The sequence below is a fragment of the Scyliorhinus canicula genome, chromosome 5, assembly GCF_902713615.1.
Source record: "Scyliorhinus canicula chromosome 5, sScyCan1.1, whole genome shotgun sequence".
Classification (NCBI taxonomy): Eukaryota; Metazoa; Chordata; class Chondrichthyes; order Carcharhiniformes; family Scyliorhinidae; genus Scyliorhinus; species Scyliorhinus canicula.
This window is the reverse complement of record NC_052150.1, coordinates 222547470-222571540: the sequence shown is the minus strand read 5'-3', so window position 1 is coordinate 222571540 and position 24071 is coordinate 222547470. Positions and strand designations below refer to the sequence as shown.

The window sequence follows — 24071 nt, the reverse complement described above, 5'->3', positions numbered from 1 at the left end:
CAGACAGAAGGAGGGACAGATGTGCGACAGACGTGGAGAGGCAGACAGAGGGAGGGACAGACGTGTGGAGACAGGAGAGGGGGGGACAGATGTACAGAGGCAGACAGTCTGTGCCCACCCCAGTCCAACCCTGACATCTCCAGATCACAGAGAGAAAAACAGATAGAAACCAGACAGAGCGAGAGAGATGTGCGGAGACAGACAGAAGGAGGAACAGACATGCAGAGACAGGAGAGGGAGGGACAGACACGTAGAGGCAGACAGAGCAGGACAGACATGTAGAGGAAGCGACAGACATGCGGCCATGGAGAGACAGCGAGAGAAGACAGGAATGAAGAGCTGGGGAACGTTTGTGGACTCTGGGTCTGTACTCGTTGGAGTTTAGAAGGATGAGAGGGGATCTTATTGAAACTTACAGGATACTATGAGGCCTGGATAGAGTGGACGTGGAGAAGATTTTTCCACTTGTAGGAAAAACTAGAAGCAGAGGGCACCATCTCAGACTAAAGGGACGATCCTTTAAAACTGAGATGAGGAGGAATGTCTTCATCCAGAGGGTGGTGAATCTGTGGAACTCTTTGCCGCAGAAGGCTATGGAGGCCAAAGTGTCTTGAAGACAGAGATAGATAGGTTCTTGATTAATAAGGGGGTCAGAGGTTATGGGGAGAAGGCAAGAGAATGGGGGTGAGGAACTATTAGCCATGATAGAATGGCGGAGCAGACTCGATGGGCCGAGTGGCCTAATTCTGCTCCTACGTCTTATGGTCTTATGGACAGCCAGACAGTGAGCCCAGGCAACAGAGAGAGACAGATGAAGAACAGACACGGAAACATATCGAGGGAGAGAGCAGAGACAGAGAGACAACAGACAAACAGAGAGAGATATAAACAGAAAGTATCAGACTGAGACAGACTCTCAGTCCCTGTAATCGAGTCTGGATTGAAGGCTGCACCTGGATTCGCCCATTGTCCAGAGAGTGAAAGTGAAATTCCTCCAGCGGGAACAACAGATCTGAGAAGTTTATTTATTCCCTGTCACTCCCATCCCTTAACTGTTTCTCTTCTATTCTTCAGGATGTTTGGAATCGATTCTTCCAAAGTCACAATGTTCTCCTCCAGTAAGAAAGAGACTAAATACCTTTACTTCATTTTAATGGAGGACTTGCCCATCAACGAGCGTGTCTTTCCTGCTGGGAATATTGCTGTTATTGCCGAGGCTGAATACATGAAGGAGATACAGGCTGAGCCTCCGACACCAGGCCGCAAACTGAAGTTCCACCTGGCGGAGGCAGACGTGCACCTTTCCCTGGAGGTGGGCAGCCTGAACCAGCTGAGCGAGCAGAATGCAGGCCTGCTCCTGGCCGTTAGCCCATCTCCCGTACGCTTCAGCCTCTACCTGGAGAAGGACAGGTTAGAAAATGCACGGCACATCCATCATGGGAACCTGGTGACTGTCGACTACAAATCCAAGTTCCTGCCAGGGATCGTCAGGTACATTGGAAGCATATGCGACACCCCAAAGCTTTCCGGAACATTCCTTGGAATAGAGTTGCAGGTAGGCTTCATGGAAGGCCGAGAGAAGTGTCCCTCTCGAGTATCCGTTCATCTCTGTACAGACCACCCAAACCCCACTAATGGATTCCAGTCCGTAACTCACTCCTAGATTTTCATTCCCCGTTTTAAATAATCTTCTAATGATATGGCTTTGTTTCAAAGCTCTTTGTAAATTTGCTCAGCTGTGTCCATCCCAATCACCTCCCTCCCACTCCCCTCCTCCCTTCCACTTCCCTCCTCCCTCCCACTCACCACCTCCCTCCCACTCCCTTCCCTCCCTTCCACTTCCCTCCTCCCTCCCACTCCCCTCCTCCCTTCCACTTCCCTCCTCCCTCCCACTCACCACCTCCCTCCCACACCCTCCCACTCCCCTCCTCCCTCCCACTCCCCTCCTCCCTCCCACTCCCCTCCTCCCTCCCACTCCCCTCCTCCCTTCCACTCCACTCCTCCCTCCCACTCCCCTCCTCTCCCACTCACCACCTCCCTTCCACTCCCCTCCTCCCTCCCACTCCCCTCCCTCCCACTCCCCTCCCTCCCTCCCACTCCCCTCCTTCCTCCCACTCCCCTCCTCCCTCCCACTCACCACCTCCCTCCCACTCACCACCTCCCTCCCTCCCACTCCCCTCTTCCCCTCTCTCCCACTCCCCTCCCTCCCTCCCACTCCCCTCCCTCCCTCCCACTCCCCTCCCGCCCTCCTTCCTCCCACTCCCCTCCTCCCTCCCACTCACCACCTCCCTCCCACTCCCCTCCTCCCTCCCACTCCCCTCCTCCCTCCCACTCCCCTCCTCCCTCCCACTCCCCTCCTCCCTCCCGTTCCCCTCCTCCCTCCCGTCTCATCCCCTCCCTCCCACTCCCCTCCTCCCTCCCACTCCCCTCCTCCCTCCCGTTCCCCTCCTCCCTCCCGTCTCATCCCCTCCCTCCCACTCTCCACCTCCCTCCTCTCCGGACCGCGTTGCTCGCCTCCACCCGCCCCTCCGTACCCTCTCACTCAACTCGTCCCTCCTCCCTCCCCTCCAGACCCTCCCACTCACCACATCCCTCCTCTCCAGACCGCCCTGCCCGCCTCCTCCCTCCTCTCCGACCCCCCTGCCGCCTCCTCCCTCCTCTCCGGACCCCCCTGCCCACCTCCTCCCTCCTCTCTGGACCCCCCTGCCCGCCTCCTCCCTCCTCTCCAGACCGCCCTGCCCGCCTCCTCCCTCCTCTCCGACCCCCCTGCCGCCTCCTCCCTCCTCTCCGGACCCCCCTGCCCACCTCCTCCCTCCTCTCCGGACCCCCCTGCCCACCTCCTCCCCAGACCCGCCTGCTGCCTCCACCCTCCTCTCTGGACCCCCCTGCCCACCTCCTCCCTTCTCTCCAGACCCCCCTGCCCCACCCTCCTCTCCGGACCCCTCTGCCTGCCTCCCCCCTGCTGGAGGCTCCTCTCTATTTTAATTCTTCTGCATTTATAGGGAGAGGGTGAAGTCGATGATCAATGCGATGGAACGTTCGGCGGACACCAGTACTTCAGCTGCAAGAAAGGATGTGGCATCTTTGTGCCATTTAACAAGGTCAAACGGCGTTGGAGCGTTGGAGAGGGGGAACAGTGCGTGGGTGCGGGAACCATCAACGGCAAGGACCCATGGGTGGATCACCCAGTGAACCCTGGAGACCGAGTGGCTGTCTACGTAGAAGAGGAGATGAAGGAGGGGACAGTGGTCGGGATCATGGATGGGGGCACGACGGTGCTGGTCAACTTTGAATCGGTGAGTGAGACCGTCATTGGCGAATGGGTTTTCATCAGGGTGCGTTCGGCCATCGCAAGTCCCAGCCAGAGTGGAGGTGATTGGTTAATTACCCCTGTCGATCACACCCAGAGACCACATTTACTGGGATTGATTTGGCGAACATATTAAGCTCGCCTCCACCGACTGTAATTTGCTGGACAATTAAAATCCCGCTATTGTCGGGAGACTTTGCCGTAGTTTTGTTTATGAGTTTGGAGCTGAGAGGCCCTGAGGTAAAGTAGATGTTGGCTTTGAGTTCTGTCAACCCTCCCCTTCTCCAACTCTCAATTTTCGGATGCATCAATGCCAGTACTCATTCGGGCGGGGTGCTCTGTCGGAGGATGGTTCCATTTGTGAGTGGGCCTTCAGTTGTGGTTTTGTGGGTAGCACTCCCACCTCTGAGCCAGGAGTTATTTCAGGACCTACTCCTGCGATGGGAGCCCAGAACCTCGGCTGAAAATCCTGAGGAAGCGCCAGAGGTCCCATCTTTCAACCAGTTGGCCTTCACATTCAGGATCCCTGGATGTGGGAGATCCCCTGGGAGTACCTTGGCTGGTATGTTTCCCACAATTATCTGAGTTGCTGTTTGTGAGAGCCTGCCTGGGCAGACTAGTGAGCAAAGGGGGGGAAGCTGGAACTTGGGGGCCTGCCCTCGAGGCATTTGAGGCCTCCGGTTCTCTGTCTTCCCCTCACTATTTTAGCTTTCCGAAGCAGTGTTCCCATCAACGAGAATTCCCCTTGACGTGTGGACGCTCAAACTGAGGGTTGCTCCATTCTGTTGCAGAACCAGATGGTTGGCGAGGAATCGATGATGCCCTTGAAGGTGCCACTGGAGTCGGTTATAAAGGAAGACATGCTTCAACCAAAGGGGAGCATCCAGCGGAGTAACTGTGAGTCTCAATCAGCCAGAAGGGGGGGGGGGGGTGTTTGTGTGTGTTATTGACCCCATTATTCGGAGGGTGGAATAGCAAAGGGTCTGGGATAGGGGGGAGGGACAGGAGAGATTAAATAGCAAAGGGAGTGGAACAGAGAAGGAAAGAAGCAAAGGATGTGCCCAGAGGAGACGTGAACGGCAGAATGATCAACAGCTGCTGCCCAGAAACAAAAAAACAAGATTAAAAGAAAAATATTTCCTTGTTTTTCTCGATAGTGTGGACTTGCTGTGATTATTTTAGGTTTGCCACACTGCAGCCTTTTGCTGTGTTAGAACATAGAGAACGTAGCACATACAGTGCAGAAGGAGGCCATTCGGCCCATCGAGTCTGCACCGATCATCTTAAGCCCTCACTTCCACCCTATCCCCATAACCCAATAACCCCTCCTAACCTTTTTGGACACTAAGGGCAATTTATCACGGCCAATCCACCTAACCTGCACATCTTTGGACTATGGGAGGAAACCGGAGCACCCGGAGGAAACCCACGCACACACGGGGAGAACGTGCAGACTCCGCACAGACAGTGACCCAGCAGGGAATCGAACCTAGGACCCTGGCGCTGTGGAGCCACAATGCTATCCACTTGTGCTACCGTGCTGCTCATGTTGTTTAATGATTTGCCTTTGTATGAAAGGGGGAGATGGTGGTACTGGAGTAGTAACACCCAGGCTAACCCTCTGGGGACGAGGGTTCAAATCCCACCACGGCAGCTGGAGGAATTTAAATTCAATTAACAATATCTGTGGGCCATGAAACAATTGTTGTAAAAGCCCGTCTGGTTCAGTAATGTCCATCAGGGAAGGAAATCTGCCGTCCTAACCTGGTCCGGCCTACATGTGACTCCAGACCCACAGCGATGTGTTCTACTCTTAACTGCCCCCCTCTGAAATGGTCGAGCAAACCACCCAGTTTAAGGGCAATTGGGAATGGACAACAAAAGCTGGTCCAGCCGGCGACGCCCACTTTCTGTGACAGAGTAACCGAAAAACCGATGTTAAGAAGTTTGCTGTTCTGAACATTTCCACAAAGTGTGGAGGAAAGTGTGTGGGAAGGCAAACGTGCACCTGCATAATTATTGACTCCACCCTCACACATTTCTTTGCATGTAGTGATTGAGGGAATCGAGACCACAGGGAGTGGTTTGTGCAGAGGCCCCTGGTAATGGGAATGTAATTACTTTGATGCCTTGGTGGTTGCCAGCCTGTTAGTGGGAGGGGAGCAGTTCGCCTCTCTGAACTTTGCAATGTTAAGGCAGGAATACTAAGGGATTTGTAACTCCCTCCACAGTCGGAGGGAGGGGGTGAGGGGCAAAGTTAAAATTTCAAAAACTTGCTTCAGCAGATATCAGGGCTGGTTTAGCACTGTGGGCTAAACAGCTGGCTTGCAATACAGAACAAGGCCAGCAGCGCGGGTTCAATTCCCGTACCGGCCTCCCCGAACAGGCGCCGGAATGTGGCGACTAGGGACTTTTCACAGTAACTTCATTGAAGCCTACTCGTGACAATAAGCCATTTTCATTTTTCATTTTTTCACCCACAAATATCATCGGATGTACCCATACTGACCCCCAACCTACAATTTCTCTCCCACCTTTGTTCACCATCTCTTTCCTCCCTCTACCCCACTCCCAGGCTGCGGCCTAGTACAGTAGGCAATTAGGGATGGGAAATAAATGCCCTCTCCCTGGCCGTGGGATAGTGCAACAGGCCTCTCCTCTCCCTGGCTGTGATCTGGTGCCGTGACCCGCCCCCTCCCCTCCCTCCAGGCCACAACCTGAAGCCACAGGCCTCCCCACACTTTGGCAATCGGCCTCCTTGCCCAACAACTGATCAGCCACTCGAGGCTACCGGCAGTGAAAGTCAGAAATTCAAAATGCGGGATCCCCATATCACATCTCCAGATTTAAAAAAATTAATTGAAGGAATGTGGGCTTTGCTGGCTGGGCCAGTGTTAATTGCCCATTCCCTAACTCACCCATCCACTTCCTGCCCTGTAAATGTTGAGGCTGTAGTGTTAGTGCCAAATGGGTCCATTGACAACCTGTGATATATATATATATATATATATAGACACCAAGGGTGGTGGCGTAGTGTTTTTTTTTTAAATTTAGATTACCCAATTATTTTTTCCAATTAAGGGGCAATTTAGCATGGCCAATCCACCTACTCTGCACATTTTTGGGTTGTGGGGGCGAAACCCACGCAGACATGGGGAGAATGTGCAAACTCCACATGGACAGTGACCCAGGGCCGGGATCGAACCTGGGACCTCAGCGCCGAGAGGCGGTTGCGCTAACCACTAGGCCCCTTGGTGGCGTAGTGTTAATGTTGCTGGATCAGTAATCCAGAGATCCAGGGTAATGATCTGGGGACCCAGGTTCAAATCCCACCTCGGCAATTAAACGTCCAGTGATGACCATGAATCGATTGTCGTAAAAACCCATCTGGTTCACTAATGTCCGTTAAGGAAGGAAATCTGTCATCCTTACCTGGTCTGGCCAACATGTGACTTCAGACCCACAGCAATGTGGTTGGCACTTCTGAAAATGGCCACCTCTGAAATGGCCACTCGGTTGTATTCAACCGCTACAAAAACACAAAAAGAAGGAATTAAACCGGACAGACCACCCGGCATCAAACCAGGCACCAGAAACGACAACGGAAAATACAGCCTTGCTGACCCTGCAAAGTCCTTTTCTTTCTGTAAATTTAGAGTATGAAGTAAAAAAACTCACCACTATTTTTGGAATTCCCCCTATACCAAAAAGGGTCGACATTCTAAATGGTGAACAGGGATTCTCACTCCCTGACTCCGATGCAGGCTTCGGTGGGTGCTATTCAGGTCAACTATATTTTCAAGCTATCCCCCGGTATAACCCATAACTTCATAGAAGATTTTATCTACTTACCACTTAGTAGCATCGATCCTGGGTCCCACGTTGCTAAGTAAGTAAAGTAGACTTTGTAATAACCACTGTTTCAGATTAAAACTTTAAGTTATTTTATTATTATATTTTTTCTTTTGAAAATGAAATGAAATGAAAATCGCTTATTGTCACGAGTAGGCTTCAATGAAGTTACTGTGAAAAGTCCCTAGTCGCCACATTCCAGCGCCTGTCCGGGGAGGCTGGTACGGGAATTGAACCGTGCTGCTGGCCTGCCTTGGTCTGCTTTAAAAGCCAGCGATTTAGCCCATTGTGCTAAACCTGCCCCTAGTGTGCTAAACCAGCCCCTAGTGTGCTAAACCAGCCCCTAGTGTGCTAATCCAGCCCCTAGTGTGCTAAACCAGCCCCTAGTGTGCTAAACCAGCCCCTAGTGTGCTAAACCAGCCCCTAGTGTGCTAAACCAGCCCCTAGTGTGCTAAACCAGCCCCTAGTGTGCTAATCCAGCCCCTAGTGTGCTAATCCAGCCCCTAGTGTGCTAATCCAGCCCCTAGTGTGCTAATCCAGCCCCTAGTGTGCTAAACCAGCCCCTAGTGTGCTAATCCAGCCCCTAGTGTGCTAAACCAGCCCCTAGTGTGCTAAACCAGCCCCTAGTGTGCTAAAACAGCACCTAGTGTGTTAAACCAGCCCCTAGTGTGCTAATCCAGCCCCTAGTGTGCTAAACCAGCCCCTAGTGTGCTAAACCAGTCCCTAGTGTGCTAATCCAGCCCCTAGTGCCAGCCCCTAGTGTGCTAATCCAGCCCCTAGTGTGCTAATCCAGCCCCTAGTGTGCTAAACCAGCCCCTAGTGTGCTAAACCAGCCCCTGGTTCCTGAAAGCCCCTGAAAGATGCAATCACTGTATTTACAGAAAAGTAAAAAGATCTTGCTTCTGGATTCTCCTGGTTGGTTGAAAAGACCTTCAGGTCCACCTTGACAATTGCTTTTCCTCAGCTTTTGGTCTTGCTCAGATGGATTCGCTGTTCCGCTCGGTTGCTATGTTCTATCCGTCCCATGTACTGAGCTATGAGAGCTGACTCTCTCTTCTTTAGCTTTTGGTCTTTCTCAGATGGATTCACTGTTCTGCTCGGTTGCTATGTTCTATCTTTCCCATGACCGAGCTGTGAGAGCTGACTCTGCTGGTTGTCCCCTTTCTTAGGGTTTATATACCCCTTCGAGTAGTTATTAAGTTTATACAACATTAAATAACTTATCTCTCTCTAGAGGGCATGAATGGCCTTTGGCGCCACACCAGCCGGGCTGAAAGGACTTCGCCTGCCGGCGTAAGTCCGTGCATGCGCCGGAGCGTCAGCGGCTACTGATGTCATCCCGCCGCATGCGCAGGGGAGGGGGAGTGGAAGAAAAAGAGTGCCCCCACGGCACAGGCCCGCCCGCGGGAACCACTCCGGCGTGGGCCTAGCCCCTCAATGTGAGGGCTTGGCCCCTAAAGGTGTGGAGACTTCCGCACCTTTGGGGCAACCCGATGCCGGAGTGGTTACGCCACTCCAACACGCCGGGACTCCCCGCCCCACCGGGTAGGGGAGAATCCCGGCCGCTATCTGCATTTCAAAACCTTCTTTTGCAGCTGCTGTTAACCCTCCGTGGGATTTTTCCCGACATTCTCTCATGTACCTTAGATCAGGTGTTGTCAGACTTCCATGTTTCAAATGACATATTTTCCCATTTTTTCTTTTAAAGTATTTTTTTTCCAATTAAGGGGCAATTTAGCGTGGCCAATCCACCTACCCTGCACATCTTTGGGTTGTGGGGGTGAAACCCACACAGACACGGGGAGAATGTGCAAACTCCACACGGACAGTGACCCAGGGCCGGGATTCGAACCCAGGTCCTCAGTGCCATAGTCCCAGTGCTACCCACTGCACCGCCGTGCTGCCCCTAGTCCTCCTTACTGACATCTAGGGGATTGTGCCAAAGTTGGGAGAGCTGTCTCACAGACTAGTCAATCATACTCACAGATTCATACCTTACAGACAATATCCCAGACATCACTATTTCTGGGTATGTCCTGTCTCACTGACAGGGTGGACTTTGAACAGATCTAGCAACTCAAGACTGGGCATCCATGAGGCGCTGTGGGCCATCAGCAGCAGCGGAATTGTACTCAACCACAATCTGTAACCTCATGGCCTGGCATAGCCCCCACTCTGCCATTAGCACCAAGCCAGGGTTCATGCAGGAGAGCATGGCAGGAACACTGAAAACTGAGATGCCGACCTGGTGAAGCTACAACACAGGAATACTTGTGTGTCAAACAGCACAAGCAGCAAATAATAGACAGAGCTCAGCGATCCCACAATGAACACATCAGATCTAAGCTCTGCAGTTCCTGCTGCATCAAGCCGTGAATGGACAATAAACAACTCGCTGGAGGAGGAGGCTCCACAAATATCCCCATCCTCAATGCTGGAGGAGCCCAGAACATCTGTGCAAAAGATAAGGCAATTCGCAACAATCTTCAGCCAGAAATGCTGAGTGGATGATCCATCTCGGTCTCCTCTGGAGATCCCAAGCATCGCAGCCAATACGATTCACTCCACATGATATCAGGAAATGGCTGAAGGCGCTGGATACTGCAAAGGCTATGGGCCCTGGCAATATCCCGGCAATAGTACAGAAGACTTGTGCTCCAGAACTTGCCGCACCCCTAGCCAAGCTGTCCCAGTACAGCTACAACACTGGCATCTACCCGGCAATGTGGAAAATTGCCCAGGTGTCCCCTGTACACAGGAAACAGGAAAAATCCGACCCAGCCAATTATCGCCCTATCAGTCTACTCTCCATCATCAGCAAAGTGATGGGAGGAGTCATCAACAGTGTTAATGAGCGGCACTAATCCAGCAATAACCTGCTCACTGACACTCAGTTTGGGTTCCGCCAGGGTCACTCAGCTCCTGACCTCATTACAGCCTTGGTTCAAACATGGACAAAAGAGCTGAATGCCAGAGGTGAGGTGAGAAGTGACTGCCCCTGACATCAGGGCAGCATTTGACCGAGTGTGGCATCAAGGAGGCCCAGCTAAACTGGAGTCAATGGGAATCAGGGGGAAAACTCTCCGCTGGCTGGAGTCATACCTGGCACAAAGGAAGATAGTTGTGGTGGTTGGAGATCAATCATCTCAGCACCAGAACGTAATGTTGGTTGGTGTGAAATGCCATCCAGTTCACTAATATCCTTTAGGGAAGGAAATCTGCCATCCTTGCCTGGTCTGGCCTACATGTGACTCCAGACCCAGCCATAGCAATGTCTTAACTGTCCTCCGGGATGGGCAATAAATGCTGGCCCAGCCAAGGATGCCCACATCCCATGAACAAAAAAATGTTTTAAAAACTGAAGGAGTTCCTCAGGGTAGTGACTGAGGCCCAACCATCTTCAGCAGCTTCAACAATGACATCCCTTCCATCATCAGATCAGAAGTGGGGATGTTCGCAAATGTTCAGCACCATTCACGACTCCTCACAAAATGAAGCAGTCGGTGTCCAAATGCAGCAAGACCTGGACAATATCCAGGCTTGGGCTGACAAGTGGCAAGTTACATTTGTGCCACATAATTGCCAGGCAATGACCATCTCCAACAAGAGAGGATCTAACCATCGCCCCGTGACATTCAATGGCATGGGGCTGGTTTAGCACACTGGGCTAAATCGCTGACTTTGAAAGTAGACCAAGGCAGGCCAGCAGCACGGTTCAATTCCCGTACCAGCCTCCCCGAACAGGCGCCGGAATGTGGTGACTAGGGGCTTTTCACATTAACTTCATTGAAGCCTACTCGTGACAATAAGCGATTTTCATTTTTTTCATTTCATTTCGTTTCCATCACTGAATCCCCACAATCAACATCCTGGGGGTTACCATTGATCAGAAACTGAACCGGACTAGCCACGTTAGTGCTGTGGCTCTAGAACAGGCCCATGCTATGAATCCTACGACGAGTAGATTATGTACTGACTCCCAAAGCCAGTCCACTATTTACAAGGCACAAGTCAGGAATGTGATGGAATATTCTCCACTTGACTGGATGAGTGCAGCTCCAACAACACTCAAGAAGCTCAACACAATCCAGGACAAAGCAGCCCCGCTTGATTGCTCCCCCTTCCACAAACATTCAATCCCTCCGCCACCGACGCACAGTGGCAGCCGTGTGTACCGTCTACAAGGTGCACTGCAGCAACTCACCAAGGTTCCTTAGGCAGCACCTTCCAAAGCCACCACCGCTACCATCTAGAACAGGGGTGGGCAAACTTTTCCGTGCAAGGGCCGCATTCAGAAATTCACAATTCACAAAGGGCCGCATAGTATATTAAGTAAAATAATTACGTCACCCGGTTATGATTCTGGGCGCCTCATATAGGACATAGAACAGTACAGCACAGAACAGGCCCTTCGGCCCTCGACGTTGTGCCAAGCAATGATCACCCTACTCAAGTCAACGTATACACCCTATACCAGTAAGTAACCCAACAGCCCCCCCACCCATTAACCTTTAAAAAAAAATTTTAAAAAAAAAAAAAAAAAATTTTTTTTTTTTTTTTTTTAATGACTTGGTGGGCCGCAGAAATACCTTTGGCGGGCCGCATGCGGCCCGCGGGCCGTAGTTTGCCCACCCCTGATCTAGAAGGACAAGGGCAGCAGATACCTGGGAACCCCACCACCTGGAGGCTCCCCTCCAAGTCACTCACCATCCTGACTTGGAAATATATCGCCGTTCCTTCACTGTCGCTGGGGCAACATCCTGGAACTCCCTCCCTAACAGCACTGTGGGTGTACCTACACCTCCGGGACTGCGGCGGTTCAAGATGGCAGCTCACTACCACCTTCTGAAGGGCAACTAGGGATGGGCAATAAATGCTGGCCTAACCAGCGACGCCCACATCCCAGGAATATGTTTTAAAACAACTCTATCTCCTTCACCATGCGCGCTGCTCAGTGTGTCTCGGTGCTATCTCCTCGCCAACAAAATCCCAAAGGACAAGGGAGGAATTCTGAGTGGGCAGGCTATCCCAGACGCTGACTGACTATTCGTTAATACCATCAATCCTTGAATATTGTTGAAGAGAGAGACATGTTGCGAAAGGTTTTCCATCTGACCCTCATCTGGACAAATACAAAAATGGCTAATTTCAAACCATCGCAACAATTTATACTACAAGGGAACAGAATTCATTGATATGCAAGTTGAATCTGATTCAATCTCCTCTCAATTCCAGGACTTTTTTTTTTTCACTCTCTTTCCTTACAGCAAAGTGGGAAGCTGGTCAGGAACTGTGAAGGAAATGCAGACCGTTGACCCCGAAGGGAATGGACGTCGGGATGGGTCAGGGTGGTGGGCTGGTGTAAACGGGCTGACTTAAGGAGTTGATTTTTGTTGTCTTCCAATCCAGCAAGGGAGATCTCCGTGGACGGAGTCGGGTCACCGGGCGGCTGGAAACGAGACCTCGTGGAGAACGGAGGGAGTCGGCCTGGGAGTCGCTTCCTGGGAGTGAAATCTCTCGTTCAAATCAACTTGGGCAAAGGAGAACCCATGACTGGAGTCATCCAGTGGATGGGTCACCTCCCAGATGTTACGGACGAAATTGCTGGCGTTGAACTGGTAAGAAGGTTGGAACGTTCCAGTCGCAAAGTCGAACTCGTTCCCTCGAGCAGCCCTTAGACCTCATTCCCTGTGGTTCCATCCCGAAACCTCTCATCACCTTCAAACCCCACCCCCCCCCCTCTGCCTGAACTCTTCATCACCCTATTCCCCTTCATGTTTTCTCTGTCAAACCTTGCTCCAGCCAAGTGGCCACCCTTTTTTTGTGTGCGAGTGCAGGTGGAGCGGGAAATATGCTGGGCTGCTCGATGGTAGAGGCATCACAGCAGCTCGTTTTGATAATAGTGTCAATGAATAGTGACCGAAGAGGGGGAGGGGGGAGGTCATTGAGGTCAACTACCCAGTACTGGAGGCCTAACTGGACTGGGGTAGCGAGCTCCCTTACCTGAAGGATATAAAAGAAGCACTTTGGGTTGTTAAACCATTAAATGGTATCGGGCAGATATTTTCCATGGTGCCTAAATACCAGGATGTCCCAATGTTGAATTCGGTGTTAATAGAATGTACAACACACAAACAGGCTTTTGGCCTAACTGGTTTATGCTGGGCAATGAGCTCTCTCTCCCTGTGTCACATCTTCACCGTTTCACTTCTAATCCTTTCACCCTCATATTTATCCAACTTCCTCTCAAATGATAATGATAAATGATAATCTTTATTAGTGTCACAAGTAGGCTTACATTAACACTGCAATGAAGTTACTGTGAAAAGCCCCTAGTCGCCACATTCCGGCGCCTGTTCAGGGGACACGGAGGGCCGAATGGCCTCCTTCTGCACTGTAAATTCTATGATTCTATTACTTGTGTCTGCAGAACACTTTGCAATTTTCTTCGATAGTCCTTGCTGATTTAATTTCTTCTTTGCCCTCCTGACGCAGGATGAAGACAAAGGAACTTCAGATGGAACCTGGAAGGGGCATCGGTACTTCCAATGTGCAGCCAAAAGAGGATTGTTTGTCCGGGTAGCATCGTGCCAACCCGACACCAGGTTCCAGTCCCTCGCTGTAACTCTGGAGGATTTGCAAGACCCAGAACGAACTAGTACGACAGTTTGTTGGTCAACATCTTCACCTCAGCTTTGCGAGCAGATAGTTATTCACCAAGCTAAGTGGCGGGTGGCCAAAGGCCCCCATGGCGCGAGTCACCCCAACTGAGGGTCAGGGAAGGTGAAGGGGCAAAGGTGAAAGATGAGATGTGTCAGGAAATGTGGATCGAGTAATGTCAGGAGTAGGCTCTGGGAAAGCTTAAAAGATTGTGAGTGGTAGACAGGAGGGTGAAAGGTTAAATTTCCACAGGTCCACAGATATTAATTGTGGTGAATGAGATTCACACGGTGTTATAAGTTACCAATGTCACTCTGTATATACGTACCGATGTTGTAAGTGCAGTTGCACTACCTGACCACCAGGGGGAGTAGCTCTGGAAGTACTCGAGAGTTTGTACTGGGCTCCCCCCTTGGCTCCACCCAGAACTCCTCCCCCTGGAGCTGCTGTATAAAGATCCGTGCCACAGAGCCAGCCAGCCAGTTCATCGAAAGTTCAACGGCGAACAGGCTGGCTCTGTTGTAAGTATATTAAAACCGCTATTCTAATCTTACAAGCACGTGTCCGTAGAATTGATGGTTCCATCAATAATAATCTTTATTATAAGCGTGGGTCCGAGGGGTCCTGGGGGGGTGGGGGTGATGGTGCAGGTGAGTTTTAATTCAGGGATGGTTCGGACAAGCTACCAGGACTTGACGGTTTGAGTTATAAGGAGAGGCTGGATAGGCTGGGACTATTTTCCCTGGAGCGTAGGAGGCTTAGGGGTGATCTTTAAGAGGTCTGTAAAATAATGAGGAGCATAGATAAGGTAGATAGTCAACATCTTTCCCAAAGGTAGAGGGGTCTAGAACTAGAGGGCATAGGTTAAAGGTGAGAGGGGAGAGATACAAATGAGACCAAAGGGGAAATTCTTTCACACAGGGTGGTGAGCATCTGGAACGAGCTGCCAGAGGCAGTGGTAGAGTTGGGTACAATTTTGTCCTTTAAAAAGCAGTTAGACAGTTACATGGGCAGGGGGGGTATAGAGGGATATGGGCCAAATGCGGCCAAGTGGGACTAGCTTAGTGTTAGAAACTGGGCAGCATGGACAAGCTGGGCCGAAGGGCCTGTTTCCGTGCTGTAAACATTTATGACTCAAGGACTCTTATCACCACCTCCCACCTCTCCACCTGTTCTATTGGAGGTTAATGCAGTCAATATTGTCTTTATCTCATGTGGAATGGGGATGAATGAGAAACAAGTGGGGCGGGATTCTCCGTTGGCTGATGGCAAAATGGCAAATCGCGATTGGGCGGAGATTTTTTGTGCCGGACGCCGATTTGACGCCAAATCACAATTCCCCGTCACCTCGACAGCGGTGTCAATGTGGTCTGGAACGCACGTACAGGGTGCCTGGGTGCTGCACCCGGGACCCCCGATCCCCTGGGAGACCTTCACAAGTGCTGTTCCGTCTGATCCCCCTGTGTGGAGACCAGGACTGAATGACGTTCACTCAAGGTCTCTGAGGAGAAGGGGAGAGATTCCCTAAGATTCCAAAGCTATGGGGCTTTGTTCCCCTTTAGTTCAATCGCGCCCTATATGTCGCAAGAAGCTTATGTCACAGACAGTGAGGAGAGGTACGACAGTGCCACTGGACTAATAATCCAGAGACCCAGGGTAATGCTCTGGGGTCGCGGGTTCGAGACCCAGCACAGCAGACGGCGACATTTGAATCTGGAATTAAAAGTCTAATAATGAAGTCAGATGGAGTTTAATGCAGAAAAGTGTGAGGTGATTCATTTTGGAAGGAGTAACAGGAAGACAGAGTACTGGGCTGATGGGAAGATTCTTGGTAGTGTGGATGAGCAGAGAGATCTCGGTGTCCGTGTCCATAGATCCCTGAAAGTTGCCACCCAGGTTGAGAGGGCTGTTAAGAAGGCGTACGGTGTGTTAGCTTTTATTGGTAATGGGATTGAGTTTCGGAGCCATGAGGTCATGTTGCAGCTGTACAAAACTCTGGTGCGGCCGCATTTGGAGTATTGCGTGCAATTCTGGTCACCGCATTATAGGAAGGACGTGGAAGCATTGGAAAGGGTGCAGAGGAGATTTACCAAAATGTTGCCTGGTATGGAGGGAAGATCTTACGAGGGAAGGCTGAGGGACTTGAGGCTGTTTTCATTAGAGAGAAGAAGGTTAAGAGGTGACTTAATTGAGGCATACAAGATGATCAGAGGATTAGATAGGGTGGACAGTGAGAGCCGTTTTCCTTAGATGGTGATGTCCAACACGAGGGGACATAGCTTTAAATTGAGGAGAGATAGATACAGGACAGATGTCAGAGGTAGGTTCTTTACTCAGAGAGTAGTAAGGGCGTGGAATGCCCTGTCTGCAACAGTAGTGGACTCGCCAACACTAAACACATTCAAATGGTCATTGGATAGACATATGGATGATAAGGGAATAGTGTAGAGGGACTTTAGAGGGGTTTCACAGGTTGGCGCAACATCGAGGGCCGAAGGGCCTGTACTGCGCTGTTATGTTCTATGACCTTTGTCAATTTGTCAAAAAACCCATCTGGTTCACTAATGCCTTTTAAGAAGAGAAATCGGCCCTCCTTTCCTGGTCTGGCTCTGGCCTACATGTGACTCCAGATCCACAGCAATGTGGTTGACTCTTAAAATGCCCTCTGGAGTGGCCGAACAAACCAAGGGTAATTAGGGGATGAGCAAAAAATGTTGGCCCAGCCTGTGACCCCCTACATCCCGTGAAAGAATTTTTAAAAACTAAACTGCTTTATTTTTTTCTTGTCGTAAGTCCAGGTGTTTACGCTTTTGAAATAGGCTACAGTTTGTTTCTCAATTCCTGTTTGTGAGGTCAATTGTTAAAGTGACTTGCAGCAGACGCTCTTTAAAGTTAAATCTGAAGTATAGTTTATTCACACATTCAAACCCGGGAATGGGTGCAATTTCACACAGACACACACACACACAAGCACAAAATACCAAGACAGGAAACTTCAAGAAAAAACACCACAGATATGGACATCAGTTCACGTGCTCGCTAGAGTCCAGAAGGTCAGAGTGCAGTGAAGGTTTCGTCATAGAGGCGCTACAGTTCGAGTGGGTTCAGTTAACTGAAACAAGATTTGCAGAATTCCTTTCAAGTGGATGGTAGCACTGTGCAGGTTGGTGCACAGAGACTTGGTCTGCTTGGCAGGCGATGGCATGAATCTTCCAGTTAAATGGGCTCTTTGGAAGCTTAAACTTAATGAAATTGTTGGTCAGTCTGGAGTCTTGTTTGATGTTTTCAGCCTGGTGTTTAAACGGCAGACTGAGTTGTGAATCTGGAAATGGGACATTAAAACGTGCCAAAGGCCAAAAGCTTAGGTCAAATGATGTTGCCAATGAATGAGTCAGTTGCAGGCTAACAAGCAGTTTCAATGTCGCTGGTCAAAATCCATTGTTCACCTTGGGAGATTGATGGTGGCTTTTAGCACCTTTGCAGGTAGAACACGTTTAGATGGCTTTCCCTTTGTTATAGACCTGGAGAGGCAGGGTGTCTGCTGTTTCCCTGATTTTGTTAATTGTAATGTGTCCTCACAATGAGAGGTGTGAGGTTCCACAAGAATGAAGGGGTGAGCTTTTGCTTTTTAATTGCTGTTGGAAATTTACAGATACTGTAGCCAACCTATGAATCATGTGACATGTAGCAGCCACTTTTTGATTCAGCGAGGTTCCAATTTGTAAATAAACAAAAAGGGAAGGCGTGATTTAAATTAGTATGTGATCTCTACCATGTTTTAGGAGCACAACACTTACTTCTCACTCTTATAAAGTCCAGCGACTACTGACTCAACCCACTTAAGCTTTCCTCATGGGATAACCTTTTCATCCCGGGAATCAACCAGGTGAACATTCTCTGCTCTGCTTCCAATGCATGATGGCGAGGGAGGAAGGAGGTGAGGGAGACGTGAGGGGAGGTGAGGGAGTACGTCAGTCATACAACAGTGCACAATGCAAATTAGTCACTTTCCATTTTCTGCCCAGCCAATCGGGAGAGCTGTGTGGTTCCTGTCATCGTTCCTCCTCCGAGGAACGAAGAGGCTTTCCGGATTCTGGAGGGAAGGATGCGCGGGATCCAGGGACACTGCAATTCCTGCTACATGGATTCCGCTCTCTTCAGGTAGGGGGACCACTCGCCTTGACTCTTTATTTATTTATTTTTAAAAAAAAATTTAGAGTACCCAATTCATTTTTTTTTCCCAATTAAGGGGCAATTTAGCCTGGCCAATCCACCTAGCCTGCACGTCTTTGGGTTGTGGGGACAAAACCCACGCAGACACGGGGAGAATGTGCAAACTCCACACGGACATAGGGCAGCACGGTGGCGCAGTGGGTTGGCCCTGCTGCCTCAGGTTCAATCCCGGCTCTGGGTCACTGTCCGTGTGGAGTTTGCACATTCTCCCCGTGTTTGCGTGGGTTTCGCCCCCGCAACCCAAAGATGTGCAGGGTAGGTGGATTGGCGACGCTAAATTGACCCTTAATTGGGAAAAAAAAATTGGGTGCTCTAAATTTTTAAAAAAACACTCCACACGGACAGTGGCCCAGAGTCGGGATCGAACCTGGGTCCTCGGCGCGTGAGGCAGCAGGGCTAACCCACTGCGCCACCGTGCTGCCCTCGCCTTGACGATTAACCGTCATTTGATCAAAGTGTTTTTATCTGCATTGGAGTGAGTGGGAAGGGGTGGAATCTGGGGGCTTGAGCTGCGGCCACCTAATGTCCGACGCATGCCAACCAGGCGGCTAGATTTGGCCTCTGAGCACCTGGGATGGTGAGGCTGGATGGAATGCCCCTCCAGTTACTGGTGACTGGCTCCCAGTTTCCCCGGAAGGAGTCACATATTTCCTGGAATAAAAACTGAAAACGCTGGAAAAACCCAGCCGGGTTGGCAGCATCTGTGGAGAGAAAAAGCAAGTTAATGATTTGAGCCCAACATGACTCTTCTTCAGAGCCTGGGGCCTGTTTATTTATTGTGAGGAGAAAATAACATTTTGAGCATGAATTGCTAGTTTGGGTGATGCAGTTCGGAATTTGTTTCAGGGACTAAGAGCAGGAAATGCTGAATATCTAAAATCTTTAAAAAGGTGGAAAGTTCTAGAAATATGCAGCAGGTTGGTTAATTCACTGGGTAAACCCCCTTGAGTTCTTCATTACTTTCTTCGGTCAGGCACCATGGCCTGTAGGCCTCAGTGAGGGGCCACAGCCTGCCCAGGCCTCACCTGCAGATTAGGCCTCGCTTATCAGGACACAGCAAAGGAATGGGTTTCTGTCATTTAACAACATTTGCCAAATAATCTCCAGTGTGCTAAGAATCATTGCTGACAACCATTGGGTGTGATGAGTGCAGGATGAAAAACTTTGACCAAGTGTCTCTTCCCCCCCCCCCCCCCCCCCCCCCCCCCCCAACAATACTGAAGTTCTGTTTTGCCAGCCTGGGTCTCTGACTCGACACCCGGCACCTCTCTCCAACTCGATTTGTAATACCTTCGCTCTCTTTCCTCCCTCGTTGACAGTGTGGAGTGTTGGAAATGGTCATGATTGTGTGTGTTTCGGGGTGGCACGGTGGCACAGTGGTTAGCATTGCTGCCTACGGCACTGAGGACCCGGGTTCGAATCGCAGCCCTGAGTCACTGTCCGTGTGGAGTTTGCACATTCTCCCTGTGTCTGCGTGGGTTTCACCCCCACAACCCAAAGATGTGCAGGTTAGGTGGATTGGCCACGCTAAATTGCCCCTTAATTGGAAAAAATAATTGGGTTACTCTAAATTTATTTGTTAAAAACATTTTAAAAAATGATTGTGTGTGTTTGTTATCCCACAGCCTCTTCTCCTGCACCTTGGTGCTCGACTCCATGCTTTACAAATCCACAAACCATCAATTTGGGCACATTCAGCGGATACTGCGGGAGGAGATCGTCAATCCACTCCGCAGGTCAGTACGGTGCAGGGAGAGGGGCGGATGGAAGGGTCAGGGTCACAATATCAATCTCCAGCTCATGTGGGTGAGATACTCAGGAGGAACTTCTTCACCCAAAGGGTTGTGAATCTATGGAATTCCCTGCCCAGTGAAGCAGTTGATGCTCCGTCATTGACTGTTTTCAAGATAAAGATAGATAGTTTTTTGAAGAATAAAGGGTTTGATGTTCGGGCCGGAAAGTGGAGCTGAGTCCACCAAAGATCAGAAATGATCTCATTGAATGGTGGAGTAGGCTCAAAGGGCCAGGTGGCCTACTCCTGCTCCTAGTTCTTATGTTCTTTATTATGTTTTTATACTTCCTCCTGCCCTCTGTGCGCATTTTCACCTTTATTTCAACCCCCCGCTCCACTCTCCATTGATCTTGACTTTAATAATAATAATCGCTTATTGTCACAAGTGGACGTCAATGAAGTTACTGTGAAAAGCCCCTAGTCGCCACATTCCGGCGCCTGTTCGGGGAGGTCGGTACGGGAATTGAACCCGTGCTGCTGGCCTTGTTCTGCATTACAAGCTAGCTGTTTAGCCCACTGTGCTAAACCAGCCCCAGTGACTTTGTCGCTCAGCGAACCACACCAACGCCCCCCCCCCCTCTCAGTATCTCACCTGACATTCGAGAACCTAGTCAGCAAATGTTGTCCAGTTCTTCTACTTTTAATATGTTATATTGGAAGCTAGTTTTCACCCAATGACTACACGACGACGCACCCACTGGAGTGGGGGTGGGGGAAGGGGTGGGGGATGGTCGCAGTGAAATTGGTCCTTCTGTGAATTGCGCTTTCACGTATCTGATCGTCAGTCCAGAAGTAAAACACTCGAACACGTCAGTAACGAATATTCGTTTATTTACGGCCGGGACAAATCTCTAAGCAGTCGGGTAACTACCTTCGAGAAGTGCCAAAGTCCAAAATATGGACGGTATCTTTATACAATCACAGCTTAGGGGTGGTCACTTTAAATTCCTAGATACACCTATGATTTGGCAAGGATCCAGAACATGTACATATATGGAATTATTCTTCGAGGTCGGGAGGTTATTTTTGACATAATCATTAGCACAAGTCACTATCAATATTAATACAAAGGTTTTTGTATCCCATGGCCATATGGCTCAACTCACTCCAAAGACAGTCCCCCTTACATTTCAATGTTTAATTGTTCCAACTGGTCAAACGAGCTTAATTATGTTTATCTCTGCAATAAAGTAACGGTTCCCATTCATTCCATTCTTTGCCTTTTTGACCTCTCTGCTTTTACAGATACGGGTCAGAACATTAATTAGTACCAATGCCACACTCCCTATATTCCATCCCATAACCTTCTGACATCTTTGCTTTTACAGATACGGTCAGACACACTCCCTTTATTTCATCCCTTGACCTGTTGACATCTCTTTCACAGAGCTTTTCAGAACTGTTATATTAACCCTATCAGCGAAGTTCCAAATGAAATCCACTTCTACATTCCCCCCTTTGATCATTCCTTGATCACATAACACTCAGGATACTTTAGATGGAAATGAGAGCGAGGCGGAGGTACTCCTCCTCTACTAGGCTCCGGCAGGATGCCACTTCCTCATATAGGTCAGGGGTAGGTGGAACCAGTGTTTCTTTTTCGTCTAGGGCAGATCTCTGAAGCATCTGTGGTAATGCAGTGGCACCCAAACGGTTGCATAGGCATTTCACACCAGTAGCTATGATACAGAGCAACAAACAGATGGTAACGAAGATAATGAGCCCATGGAATAGGTAAGTGGCCCAAGAATTGGACCACATCCAGCTCCACCAGTCAGCCTGACCGGCGAGTCGCAAGCGCTGTACTCCATCTCTGATATGGGTTACCAGACGCGTGATATTCTCTGAACTGTCTGGAATATAACCCATGCAGCCGTCTGTTCGATCGAGAAAGGAACAGATATCAAGGGAATGCCTCCATGGGCATGGGTCGGGACCTGTGTACATACCCAGCAAGAGGAGACACCCACTTTCTTAGCATAGACATAGGACATAAACAGAAAAGAATTTGCCGTTACATGGTGCGTTGCCCGCTTCCTTCTGGAAGGCGAGTAGGGGTGAGTAGTCCTTGATGGTAAAATTTGTACCCTGTCCTTATCAATGCACCGGTGGTTCCACCGGCATGTGCGGCGATCGTAGATCAGAACCATGTACGTAGTCCGGAATCGGGGCTTCTGGTCGTCGGGATGAACGGTGGTTGGGCAGGTTTTGATAGCCGTGGTGATCCATCGGAGATCTGTCGTTGTTCCACATCGTGGGGTTCCTTCTCGGCACAGGGGTGGACGTCGGCTTCCATACGGGCATCTCCTTCTTCTGGATGCAGCGAGAGAGAGCAGGGTGGCGAGTATTGTGACGGTGAAGAGGGACTTCATCCTGGTACTCGTGTTCCTAGGACTTAAAGGAAAAGTTTAGAACATCATGGATACCTAATTAACTTACAATGGTGCATATGTACCCATGCGTTCCGGCCCTCCACTTTTACTGCAGTGGGGGTAGTGAGTAGAACCTGTAGGGGACCCTCCCATCGAGGTTCCAAACCCTTACGTGTCCAATTTCGAATTAGGACATAATCCCCAGGGTTGATGGAGACGTCATGAGTAATGGAGGGGACTTCTTCCTGGGTGGCACGAACTCGGGAGTGTAATCCTTTCAAAATTCTAGTTAGTGTTAATATATAATTAGCCATCTCGGTAGTCATGTAATGGAATTGAACATTCCGTGGAACACTGCTGTCCCAAGGCGTTCGAAAGGGTCTGCCATATAGTATTTCCGCTGGGCTTAGGCGAGTTTTTCCTGCGGGAGTGGCACGTAGCTGGAAGAGTGCTAAAGGCAGGAGTTTGAGCCAAGTGGCCCCAGTGTCTGCTTGTAGTTTAGCGAGTTTAGTCTTTAGAGTCTGATTAGCCCTTTCCACCACTCCAGCGGCTTGTGGTCTGTAGGCACAATGAAACTGTTGCTTTATTCCTAGCAGAGCACAGAATTCCTTATTGATCTGACCTATGAAGTGGGGACCATTGTCAGAGCTCAGCCGGGCTGGAATTCCAAATCGCGGAACAATTTCTCGCATTTACACCTTAACTACTGTCGAGGCCTTGTTATCCGTAGTCGGGTAGGCCTCGATCCATTTGCTAAAAGTGTCCACAATGACTAACACATATTTATAGCATTGACATCTTTCCAACTCAATGTAATCCATTTGCAGGGTCTCAAATGGACCCTCAGGTAAGGGGGTTGTGCCAGGATCACAGGGGACGGCCTTACCGGGGTTGTGCTGTTGACAGATTAGGCACCGACTGCTAATTTGTTGGGCCATCTCTTGCAGTCGTGGGTGCCACCAGCTTTTTAACAATATGTCCCCTGTGGCACGAGCTCCACAGTGAGTTGCAAAGTGTACACCTTCGGTCACCCAGGCTGCTAATGCATCGGTCATACATGTTTGTCCTACCGGGGTGACCCACAGCTTATTTTCGATATCATATATACATCCTAAGTTTTTCCACATATTTACAGCAGTTGCAGGAGCGTCCTCCTGCATTTGGATTATGTCAGCAATGGTTGGCATAGGTTTTTCAGAGGGAGACTTTTCCGGGGGGGTTTTAGTCTGCCTCATCATTCTAGGCACCATTAGTTTGCCAGATTTAGAAATTTCTTTTGCCTTCTCGTCCGCTCTCCTGTTGCCCGTTTCCACCAGTCCTGTGCCTTTTGTATGCGCTGCGCATTTTATCACCGCTATCTTGTCTGGGAGCATAAGGGCCTGCAATAACTGGGTTACTAACTGCTGGTGTGAGATGGGTGTACCAGCGGAGGTTAGAAATCCTCTGTTTTTCCATAATTGCCCGAAATCATGTACTACCCCGAAGGCGTATCGGGAATCTGTATAAATATTAACCTTCCTCCCCTGTGCCAATATGCATGCTCATATTAACGCAAACAATTCTGCCTGTTGGGCAGAAAAGGGAACTTCAAATGCTGCTGCTTCTACTACGTCACCGTCTTGATTGATGATTGCATAGCCAGATTGTCTATCCCCCCTTTCGCCGACGGAAGAACTTCCATCGGTGAAAAAGGAACAATCTGCACTCGGGATGGGTATATCGGAGAGGTCGTCTCGAACCGAGGAGACTTCCTGCAACAGTTGCAGACAGTCATGAGTTGGGTCGAGCATGGCTGTGGGAGGATGCGTCAAAAAGTCAGCAGGGTTGATAGTGGTGCAGTGGGCAAACTGGA

The 24071-nt window shown here is 49.9% G+C and overlaps 1 protein-coding gene across 1 annotated transcript in view; it reads left to right on the top strand.

Moving 5' to 3' along the window:
• Window positions 1-24071, top strand: part of cyldl (cylindromatosis (turban tumor syndrome), like) — a 59047-nt gene that overhangs the window by 5267 nt on the left and 29709 nt on the right. The window contains exons 2-8 of the mRNA XM_038798579.1: window positions 1075-1555; window positions 3003-3296; window positions 4102-4207; window positions 12572-12780; window positions 13658-13820; window positions 17848-17983; window positions 19681-19791. Coding sequence (XP_038654507.1) covers window positions 1076-1555; window positions 3003-3296; window positions 4102-4207; window positions 12572-12780; window positions 13658-13820; window positions 17848-17983; window positions 19681-19791 — 1499 coding nt within the window. The 5' untranslated portion in view covers window position 1075. The remainder of the gene's footprint in view (window positions 1-1074; window positions 1556-3002; window positions 3297-4101; window positions 4208-12571; window positions 12781-13657; window positions 13821-17847; window positions 17984-19680; window positions 19792-24071) is intronic.